Here is a 12,695-nt window from a genome sequence, read left to right as displayed (position 1 = left end):
GTAGGAGAGTAACATACTATAAAGAGTTGTTAGTCTTGTATTATTTTTAATTTTGGTTTCTTGTGTACAATTTGGAGTTTAGTATGGCGTTTATTATCACTGCACTGAACTAGTATATATATTTGTTTGGGGGCCAGCTGAAGGTCGCCTCTGGTTGCGGAAATTTCTCACTGAATTGAATACCTGTTGGTGACCTTCTGCTGTTGTTTGTTCTATGTTCGGGTTGTTGTCTCTTTGACACTTTCCCCGTCTCCATTCTCAATTTTATCTAAAGAGTTGGCTGATGATTTTGGCTATGTTGACTTATTTGTAAATCTTTTCTCACTGATAATGTTTTGCTGTTCAATGTATATCTTTATCTATGTACTTTTCATGATTATAGACAAAAACTGTAAAAGGTTAAAATAATCAGTCATGGGCGATAACACATATAAGGTGTCAACTGACAATTTCTGCCATTTAACTTATTTGTAGGTCATATTTTGCTGACAAGCTTTTTCTCGCTATTTCGATCTTTCTACTACTATAAAATGGTTTCCAAACCAATCAAACAAAAAAATGTAAAAATCGTAAGTCAAGTGCAAAACTCGTACAAGCAGTCTTCTTTCAATTTTGGATATGTTAATCTATATGTAAAATCTAACGTTGTAGGTTAGTTTTACTCTCTAATGGGACATCTGACGGATTGATTTTTGTCCTCGATTCCCTTGGGATTTATCATTTGGTTTCATTTGGCTCAGTTGTTTCAGAAAGGATATTTCTAAGTTTATTACAATGACAGACGGCTCACATAGCCATTTTTACCAAATGATTTGAGAAGGATATTACCAAATATTCCAGCACATTCAGCAGAAGTAAAAGCTATTTGTATCAATCTCAATATAAACATGATTTCCCCCCCCCCCCAAAAAAAAAACCCAACAACCATGATTTCCCTCTAGAAACATCATTGTTATCAATTCTGAACAGATATATCATGTTATGGAGGGGTATTTGCGAAAAATACAAGTTGAGGGACTTGAGCCGCTAGGCAAGAAAAATTTTGTCCCATAACTTGTATTTTTAGACATTGACACACTAAACGACTTACAGCGTCCTGTCGATCATTTACACATTGATCGACTAAAGGACTTACAGCACCCTGTCGACCATTGACACATTGATCGACGAAAGGATTTACAGCAACCTGTCGACCATTGACACATTGATAGACTGAAGGACGTACAGCGTCCTGTTGATCATTGACACATTGATAGACTAAATGACTGAAAGCACCCTGTCGATCGTTGACATATTGATCCATTAAGGACTAACAGCACCCAGTCGATAATTGACACATTGATAGACTAAATGACTTACAGCACCCTGTCGATCATTGACACATTGATAAACTAAATACATTACAGCATCCTGTCGATCATTGACACATTGATAGACTTAAGGACTTTCAGCATCTTGTCGATCATTGACGCATTGATAGACATAAGGACTTACAGCACCCTGTCTGTCGATCATTGGCAAATTGATAGACTAAAAGACTTACAGAACCCTGTCGATAGTTGACACATTGATAGACTAAAGGACGTACATCACCCTGTCGATCATTGGCAAATTGATAGGCTAAAAAACTTACAGCACCCTGTCGATAATTGACACATTGATAGACTAAAGGACGTACATCACCCTGTCGATCATTAACAAATTGATAGACTTAAGGACGTATAGCATCCTGTCGATCATTGACACATTTATAGACTTAAGGACTTACAGCACCTTGTCGATAATTGACACATTGATAGACTAAATGACGTACAGCACCATGTCGATCATTGACGCATTGATAGACTTAAGGACGTACAGCACCCTGTCTGTCGATCATTGACACATTGATAGACTTAAGGATACTACATCACCCTGTCGATCATTGACGCATTGATAGATTGAAGGACGTACAGCATCCTGTCGATCATTGACACATTTATAGACTTAAGGACTTACAGCACCTTGTCGATAATTGACACATTGATAGACTTAATGACGTACAGCACCATGTCGATCATTGAGGCATTGATAGACTTAAGGACGTACAGCACCCTGTCTGTCGATCATTGACACATTGATAGACTTAAGGAAACTACATCACACTGTCGATCATTGACGCATTGATAGATTGAAGGACGTACATCACCTTGTCGATCATTGACAAATTTATGGTTTGAAGGACTTACATCACCCTGTCGATCTAAACACATTGATAGACTTAAGGAAATAACATCACCCTGTCGATCATTGACACATTTATGGTTTGAAGGACTTACATCACCCTGTCGATCTAAACACATTGATAGACTTAAGGAAATTACATCACCCTGTTGATCATTGACACATTTATAGATTCAGAACCATTCTGATTCAAACAAAAAATTCTCTGAAACCGATATTATCAAGATGCTTGATTTCTTGATTGACAACATATTTGTTACGTTCGGAGGACGTGTTTTTCAAAAGACTGTTGGCATCCCAATGGGAACAAACTGTGCCCTCTACTTGCTGACTTGTTTCTTTATTATTATGAGGCTGACTTCATGCAGGAACTTTTTAGGAAGAAAGATAAGAAGTTAGCAATATCCTTTAACTCTACTTTCCGCTATATAGATGACGTTCTTTCACTAAACAATCCAAAATTTGGTGACTATGTGGATTGCATCTATCCCATCGAATAGGAGATAAAGGATACTACAGATACAGTTAAGTCGGCTTCATATCTTGACTTACATCTAGAAATTGACAATGAGGGTCGGTTGAAGACAAAACTTTACGAAAAAAGAGATGATTTCAGCTTTCCAATTGTGAACTTTCCATTTCTAAGTAGCAACATTCCAGCAGCACCTGCATACGGGGTATATATCTCCCAATTAATACGATATTCCCGTGCTTGCATTTCCTATCATGATTTTCTTGATAGAGGGTTACTGCTCACAAGGAAGCTATTAAACCAAGAGTTCCAAATGGTGAAGTTGAAATCATCCCTTCGTAAATTTTACGGACGCCATCACGAGTTGGTTGACCGTTATGGAATAACCGTTTCACATATGATATCGGATATGTTCCTTACGTCGTAACTACAATCCCCTTCCCTTTCATGAATTTGACCTACCGAATTAGACTATTAACCGGATTTGTAATCACATAAGCAACACGACGGGTGCCGCATGTGGAGCAGGATCTGCTTACCCTTCCGGAGCACCTGAGATCACCCCTAGTTTTTGGTGGGGTTCGTGTTGTTTATTCTTTAGTTTTCTATGTTGTGTCATGTGTACTATTGTTTTTCTGTTTGTCTTTTTCATTTTTAGCCATGGCGTTGTCAGTTTGTTTTAGATTTACGAGTTTGACTGTCCCTTTGGTGTCTTTCGTCCCTCTTTTATAGACTGAAGGACTAAAATCACCCTATCGATCATTGACACATTGATACACTTAAGGACGTACAGCATCCTGTTGATCATTGACAAATTGATAGACTTAAGGACGTACAGCACCCTGTCGATCATTGACACATTTATAGACTTAAAGACTTAAAGCACCTTGTCGATAATTGACACATTGATAGACTAAAGGACGTACAGCACTGTGTCGATCATTGACGCATTGATAGACTTAAGGACTTGCATCACCCTGTCAATCATTGACACATTGATAGACTAAAGGACTTACAACGTCCTGTCGATTATTGACTCAATAATATACTCAAGAACTTACAGCACCATCTCGATCATTGGCACATTGATAGACTAAAGAACTTACAACTTCCTGTCGACCATTGACTCATTTACAAACTAAAGGACTTACAACGTCTTGTCGATAATTGACACATTGATAGACTTAAGAACTTACAACGTCCTGTCGACCGTTGACACATCAATAGACTTAAAGACTTACAACGTCCTGTCGACCATTGACACATTGATAGACTAAAGGACTTACATCACTCTGTAGACCATTGACTCATTGATAGAATCAATGTTTTGCAACGTTCTGTCGATATTTGACAAATGGACAGACTAAAAGACTTACAGTGTCATGTCGATAATTAACACATTAATAGAAAAAATGACTTACAGTGTCATGCCAATCATTGACACATTGATAGACATAAGGACTTACCGCGGCCTGTCGAATATTGACACCTTAATAGACTGAAGGGCTTACAAGATCATGTCGAACATTGGCACGTTGAGGGTAAAGGGCTTACAGTGTCCTATCGATCATTGACACATTGATCAACTAAAGAACTTACAGCGTCCTGTCCATCATTGACACATTGATAAATTAAAGGACGTATAGTGTCGTGTCGATCATTGACACATTGATCGACTTAAGGATTTACAGCGTCCTGTCCATCATTGACACATTGATAGACTAAAGGATTTATAGTGTCCTGTCAATCATTTACACATTAACCAACTAAAGGAATTACATCGTCCTGTCGATCATTGACACATTGATAGACAAAAGGATTTATAGTGTCCTGTCAATCATTTACACATTGATCAACTAAAGGAATTACATCGTCCTGTCGATCATTGACACATTGATAGACTAAAGGACTAATAGTGTCCTGTATATCATTTACATATTGATCGATTAAAGGAAAAACAGCACCCTGTCGATCATTGACACATTGACACACTAAACGACTTACAGAGTCCTGTCGATCATTTACCCATTGATCGACGAAAGGACTTACAGCAACCTGTCGACCATTGACACATTGATAGACTAAATGACTTACAGCACCCTGTCGATCGTTGACACATAGATCCATTAAGGACTTAAAGCACCCTGTCGATCATAGACACATTGATAGACTAAATGACTTACAGCACCCTGTCGATCATTTATGGTTTGAAGGACTCACATCACCCTGTCGATCATTGACGCATTGATAGATTGAAGGAGTAACATCACTTTGTCGATCATTGACAAATTGATAGACTTAAGGAAATTACATCACCCTGTTGATCATTGACAAATTTATAGACTGAAGGACTAAAATCACCCTGTCGATCATTGACACATAGATAGACTAAAGCACGTACAGCACCCTGTCGATCATTGACAAATTGATAGACTTAAGGACTTACATCACCCAGTCGATCATTGACACATTGAAAGACTGAAGGACTTACAGCACCCAGTCGATCATTGACACATTGATAGATTTAAGGATGTACAGTACCCTGTCTGTCGACCATTGACACATTGATAGACTTAAGGACGTACAGCACTCTGTCGATAATTGACACATTTATAGACTGAAAGACTTAAAGCACCTTGTCGATAATTGACACATTGATAGACTAAAGGACGTACAGGACCATGTCGATCATTGACGCATTGATAGACTTAAGGACTTACATTACCCTGTCGATCATTGACACTTTGATAGACTTAAGGACTTACAACGTCCTGTCGATCATTGACGCATTGATTGACTTAAGAACGTACAGCACCCTGTCGATCAATGACACATTTATAGACTGAAAGACTTAAAGCACCTTGTCGATAATTGACACATTGATAGACTTAAGGACTTACACCACCCTGTCGATCATTGACACATTGATAGACTTAAGGACGAACAGCACCCTGTCTGTCGATTATTGATACATTGACAGACTTTAGGACGTACAGCATCCTGTCGATCATTGACGCATTGATAGACTGAAGGACGTACAGCACCCTGTCGATCATTGACGTATTGATAGACTTAAGGACTTAAATCACCCTGTCGATCATTGACACATTGATAGACTTAAGGACGTACAGCACCCTGTCTGTCAATCATGGACACATTGATGGACTTAAGGACGTACAGCACCATCTATGTCGACCATTGACACATTGATAGACTTAAGGAAATTACATCACCCTGTCGATCATTGACACATTTATAGACTGAAGGACTTACATCACCCTGTCGATCATTGACACATTGATAGACTTAAGGACGTAGAGCATCCTGTCTGTCGATCATTGACACATTGATAGACTTTAGGACGTACAGCATCATGTCGATCATTGACGCATTGGTAGACTTAAGGACTTACAGTATTCTGTCAATCAGTGACACATTTATAGACTGAAAAACTTACAACACCTTGTCGACCACTGACACGTTGATACATTAAGGACTTACAGAACCCTGTTGACAATTGACACATTGCTGGACTGACGAACTTGCAGCACTCTGTCGACCATTGACACATTGATAGACTGTAGGACTTGCAGCACCCTGTCGACCATTGATTCATTGATAGACTAAAGGACTTACAACGTCCCGTCGATCATTGACACATTGAGAGACTAAAGGACTTACAACGTCCGGTCGATCATTGACACATTGATAGACGTAAAGACTTACAGCACCTTGGCCGCCATTGATGCATTGATAGACTAAAGGACGTACAGCACCCTGTTGATCATTGACACATTGATAAACTAAAGGACTTACAGCCCCCTGTCGATTATTGACACATTGATAGACTGAAGGACTTACAGTTTCCTGTCGGTCATTCACAGATTGATAGACTTAAGAACTATCAGCATCCAGTCGACCATTGACTCATTGATACATTAAAGAATTACAAAATCCTGTCGATCATTGACACATTGATATATTACTATTGTGACATAATCTTGATACGTAGGTTGGACATAAGGGGTGTTACATTGTACACATATTTCAAAACCGTCGTATCTAAGAAAGGTAAACATTTCGTTTATCAAAGTTTATACCTTCTTTTAATATTTCCAGACACTTTTGAAGAAGAAAAAAAGGTTGTTGTTAAATTGACCTCAATCTGCTATAAACAATAAGGAAAGTAACGTTTGCCTATTAGTCATCAAAAGAATCATATTAAATGAATTATACAAAGTTTTTAAATTATGCTTGTTATTAATCTATTCAACAATCTATGCAGGCATAATCTACATGTTGCGCCAAACATAGTTTAATATATATTTTAACTTTTGCTTAATTATTCATGCTATGGACTAGGATAAACAACTCCTGTTCAAAATGATATCCCAGTAAAGCATAAATTATAAATATCTCAGATTTCAGTAATTTTAAATTCATAGTTTATATTTCTTTAAATGTTTATATGTTTGTATGAATAATAGTTTTAAGTGTGTTATACGCCTCTTAAATCTTGCAATAGTATAATATTGCTGATGAATTGAATTGTAATTCTGGTGTAATATTAATATGTATATTGTAACAGGAATCTCTTTTTAAAAATTTCGTAACCGAACAACACTGACAAATAACTCATGCACTTCGCACATTCTTGAATTATTGTGTTGTTCGGTTTCACGTTGAATATTTTTCTATATTTGAATTTTGTTATTAGCTATTCTATTTTTGTATCAATATGTAAATGTTTTCATTTTAAGAGAATGAAGGTTTCTCATTCACGTTAACAAAAATAAGTTGTCACATGGTTGATGATATGAATACGGTTATTTATTATACATGTGGAAATGTTTCAGTAAATCTTTACACAAAAAAACATTCATTATTATATACTCTTGAAACGTCAACAAAGGAAAACGTGGATGACCATCGAAAAACGTGTTACGCACAATCTTATCATAGACTAACGTATGTCTACCACATAGTGATAAGTTCGTAAACTTTGACTATATCGGAGTCCATTTGAGTGACAATAAATCGTGTGCTATTTTGTTGGAATAGAATTGCATACGGATTGTTTAAATCATCCTTGCCAGACAGAGCAATTTTGACAAATGTACCGTCTGGAAGTAGCTGGTGCACATTATTTGAATCAATTCCACAAACATAAATATTTCCCTCTGCGTCTTCTGCTATCCCACGTGGAGAACGAAGTTCCGGGTCTTTATATCGAAATAGTTCTTGCCCTTTCTTATCATGACATGTGACGGATGCCTTTGTAGAATAACAAATGCTTGATGCCTTTGTACTAAGCACATATCTCGCTCCTCGATTTCCCACAGGCATAGTCGAAATAGATTTTGTTTTCAAACTTAGCATCCTAATCTCATTTGAACAAGCTATATATATCCGATCCCCATTTCTATGTAAGCCATGTCCACCACTGCCAATTTCATACTCGTCATCTTGTAGAACCATCTTCCCTCCACTATCTATCTTCACGACTTTCGCATTTGAATCATTTGGAAATGTTACCAGCATAGTGTCACCTTCTAAATCATCACTTTCTAGAAAACATACGTCCCATGGATTGTCCTCTAGAACTAACTCATTTGTCATCGTATAAGTCGTATTGAAGCACTTTAACTTCCGGTTGCGGTAATCCGCCATTACGATTAAACCACCTTGTAAGAATATTCCACCGGTAAACCAACAATGGCCAGTATCAGACCAAGATTTACCCGACATGTTTGCAATAACTGAAACATTCATGTCTTTGTAGAATGAAGGTACTATGTTGGTTGGTTTTTGCTCTATTGATACGTTTCCCATGCTTTTAATTTGATCCGTGAATGTTTTGATTATTTCATTCATATGTAAGCTATAGTCATGGCGTAAAATGTTCTCACTTTGTGATCTGATGTAAATTTCATGACGTTCACATTGTTTTCTGAGTTTAAAAGCAGTTAAGAAGATATCTCTGTCAGATCCATAATCTACGGAGGCAGTAAGAACTCTTTTTCCATTATCGCAATTGTTAAATATATGTTCGAAATTTTGAGCCTGTAATTGAAGTTCTTCGGACAACGACTCATGTGTTTGTGTTATTTCTTCCTTAAGTTTTGTTTCTAGTGTTTCAAAGTAACTTTGCATGTCTGTCCTTGTTTTATTTACCTCAGTAAGAATGTCTTCCTTTTGTTTCAAAATGTCGTCCATGTTGGTTTTTCTGTCTTCAACAACGGAAACAGCTTGTTTTTCTAATTCATTCATTCTAAAAACTAACGGGTCCAATTTTGTTTTGATACCAAGAGAAGCTTGTTCTAAAGTACGGACCGTTTTGCACTGCCTGTGATTTTCTGTAATGCACTCGACGCAGCATATATCATCATGGTCGTCACAAAACGCTTCCACGTATTTTCCTCCATGTTGGGAGCACAATTCGTCAGTGTCAGAAATCTGTTTTGGTTGTTTTCGCATTTCATCTAATGTTACAATTGTATGATCCATCAGCATTTTGACTTTAGTGTGATAACTTGCACAGTTCTCGCACAGAGCTTCACCGCAATCTTTGCACCATGACGTAGCATCCAGCGTGTTGTCACCTCGCTTACAAGGATCACACTTCTGAGAATTTTCCAAAGACATTTTCTCCAAGAAAAAAGTAACGATTGCACTTGGTGAAAATAAACGTACCCAAGATTCGATTGGCAATGACGTATTGGGAATTTTATTATCTGCTTGGCAAGACGGACATTTAAAACATTGTAAAGATTTACCCTCGCTCTCTACTAGCTTGATAATATATGCGGATAAACACGGCTCACAAAATGAATGCATACAATTCAAACATTTCGGTTTAGTCATTGAGCGTTCACATATCTTACAAGTCACTAATTTTACTATATCCCGTCGTTTAAGTTTTACACCCATCTTTTCAATATATATCAAATTCAAAATATCCTATTCGACTTCGAATAAGTTTGAAAGATAGATTGGTAATTTTACAACAAAAGTGCATTCGCTCTATAAGAAATTTAAGTTATGTTCAGTTTGGCATATATTTTAATGTTTATTTGTATGCATACAAAGACAAAACAACGGGACAACTATCACTTAAATACATTAACCATAGAAAATAATTGATCGGAACAGCGTTTCCTTTAAACTTTTATCAAGTGAAAAGTTTACATAAAATTAATAGTATATTTTCAATAGTTGTATTGAACCATTTGAAATATTTCTTTTAAAAGCAAATTTATCTGGTATTGATATTCGTGTAATGTAAATACATACACGTTTGAATTGTGAAAGTTTATATATCGACCATAGTATATCATTTCTAATTACTTTGAACTTAAAGAGATAACCAGTTTGATATAAATTAAAGTTTATCATTTTATCGCATAACAAAATATCGCATAATATTAATTACTAGGAAATCTTTTTTGAATGATTTGATAATGCATTAATCATTCATTTTTATTTTATTTATATTAAATTAAATGATATACAAAATAGAAAATACAGAATATAACATGACACCGAGCTTGTTTTAAGCTTCATGTCGTGCACACTTCTTCTATTTCATAAAGATTGTATAAAAGTGAACATTATACCGTTGGTTTTCCCGTTTGAATAGTTTTACACTAGTAATTTTGGGGCCCTTTATAGCTTGTTGTTCGGTGTGAGCCAAGGCTCCGTGTTGCAGGCCGTATTTTAACCTGTAATGGTTTACTTTTTAAATTGTTATTTGGATGGAGAGTTGTCTCATTGGCACTCACACCACATCTTCCTATATCTATATACAATTACATGAGCTGAAAGCTGAAAAAAGAGATGTAATTTTTTTTTAAATATTTATGAAATAAAAGAAACAGTTGGGTTCATCGAGCTTATGTTCTTACTACAATTTTGTACGTAACGCAATGAGTATGTTCATCGTGCAATTAATCATAATATTTCACGGGTCATTCGACCACCACTATGTGACATATACCCCGCTTTGGCAATTTCATTCCCTATACATCTCATTTTGTGCATACTGCTTATTCGTGTACATGTAGTTGCAAAATCTGTAATAGATGATCGGGATTGTACATGTATACATAAAGTACAAGAAATAAAAATGGTGCAACATGATGCCGAAGCTCGATATGGTTAACAAATGTAATGGCAGAAGTCATATAATTTCGTGTGAAATACCACAGGATGTTTTGTTTAAAGCATTTTGCAGAAACTTGACGTACACTATATTAATAAGATATGGAAATGTGGTACAAAAATGTATGATTGTCAATTAGACAACTAGCCACCACCAAAGATCAAATGAAGTGGATGTAGTTCAAAGACCATAAATTTAAGGTTAAGCGCAGCATATCTTAAGTCTTGTGATAACAAGAGGCTATCAGAGCGACAGTAAACCAGATTTATTAACATTTATTTGTGTCCTGGCATTTTTCAATATCACAAGGACCATAACCGATGAACGGTGAAAGTGAATATCGTCATCACAAATTTGACCACCATTTTGTCATCAGTAACAACATATTAAAATTGGTTGAATGGTTCATAAGTAAATGCAACAACATGACTGAAAACACAATTTTTCCATCTTTCAAGAACCATAACTCCTTAACAGAAAAAGTGAAAATCGCTTTGATTCAAATTGATCTTGATATTGTCATCAGTTACAACATCTTAAAATTTTAAAAGAGTTGGTTGAAAAGCTCATGAGTAAATGCACGGTCACGATGGAAACGCCATTTTCAATCTTTCAAATACCATTACTCCTAAACGGTAAAAGTCCAAATCGTCATTAATGAACTTGACCTCAATTTGTCATCAATAGCAAAATGTTAAAATTTTCAAAGCTTTGGTAGAACATATTATGAGTAAAAACACGGACAGGACTGTAAACGCCATTTTCAATCTTTCAAGAACCGTAACTGCATTATTGCACTTGACCTCCTTTTTTTGTCAATAACAATAAATTTAAATTTTAAAAGCCTTGGTTGAATCGTTCATGAGTAAATGCACGGACGACTATTGGCTGTTGCCGGCCCGGCCGCCCGACCACCCACCGTATATCTCCAAATCAATAACCGACATTTTTGTCACAAAAATCCGGTTACAAATGTGAAGTAGAGCGTTGTCGATATCAAGTACAGCGGTGTAGGTGAATAGAAGTGTGTCTAGCGCTGCAAATGCAAAGTCCAGCGCTATAAATTTTAAATCTCCAGCGCTCGAATTTACATCCCTTGACTTTAAATCAACAACCATATCTCATCAAAAGACCACCAGTGATCCCACAAAAAATCCCTATATATAGTCTGAGAGTTAACTAAAATTCGTGTAAGTCGTACAAATTTCACTATAAATTGCAATCAAAGTTTACGTAAGATTTTTATGTGAAAAGAGTCACATAATTATATATAATTATATATATTATATATAAATTATATATAATTATTTATATTATATATAAATTATATAAAATTATATATATTATATTTAAATTATACATAATTATATATAAATTATATATAAGTTATATATAAATTATATTACATATAAATATACTAAATAAATAAATGATTTGGAAAATATGTTGAAGGTATAAAAAGTCATGAGAATTCCGAATGGAATTCGGTTCTATCCGGGCACTCTGGTGCTAAACCTTGATTCCATCTGGGTTTTTAGGTTCTGAACATTGGTTCTATCCGGGTTCTGTGGTTCGAAACCATGGTAACTGGTTCAACATCCGGGTTGTTTGGTTATATCAACCTTACTTTTTGGTCCCATCTGGGTTCTATTCTAGATCATTCTATTGTTCCTGTTGAACTCGGAGAAGATAATAGCAAGTATCCGAATAATAAGATAAAGTAGGTCAAAGACGCTAAAATCCCCCAGACTTTAAATCAACAACCCTATCTCATCATAAGACCACCAGTGATCCCACAAAAAATCCTTTAATTTAGTTTGATAGTAAAATTCTTGTAAG

The 12,695-nt window shown here is 35.9% G+C and overlaps 2 protein-coding genes across 2 annotated transcripts in view; one reads left to right on the top strand and one right to left on the bottom strand.

Annotated features, from left to right (window-relative positions):
* Positions 1-12,695, top strand: part of LOC134722852 (uncharacterized) — a 239,738-nt gene that overhangs the window by 160,743 nt on the left and 66,300 nt on the right. The gene's annotated exons all lie outside the window — the stretch shown is intronic.
* Positions 7,670-9,625, bottom strand: LOC134722240 (E3 ubiquitin-protein ligase TRIM33-like). The gene has a single exon (XM_063585851.1). It carries the CDS (start codon positions 9,623-9,625, stop codon positions 7,670-7,672), a length of 1,956 nt encoding a protein of 651 aa, XP_063441921.1.

Source organism: Mytilus trossulus, chromosome 6 (genome assembly GCF_036588685.1).
Source record: "Mytilus trossulus isolate FHL-02 chromosome 6, PNRI_Mtr1.1.1.hap1, whole genome shotgun sequence".
NCBI classification, from domain to species: Eukaryota; Metazoa; Mollusca; class Bivalvia; order Mytilida; family Mytilidae; genus Mytilus; species Mytilus trossulus.
The sequence above is the reverse complement of the archived record's forward strand: the minus strand, read 5'-3'. Positions and strand labels throughout refer to the sequence as shown.

Coding starts and splice junctions, on each gene's coding strand:
- LOC134722240 (XM_063585851.1), bottom strand. CDS start 9,625: ATGGGTGTAAAACTTAAACGACGGGATATAGTAAAATTAGTGACTTGT.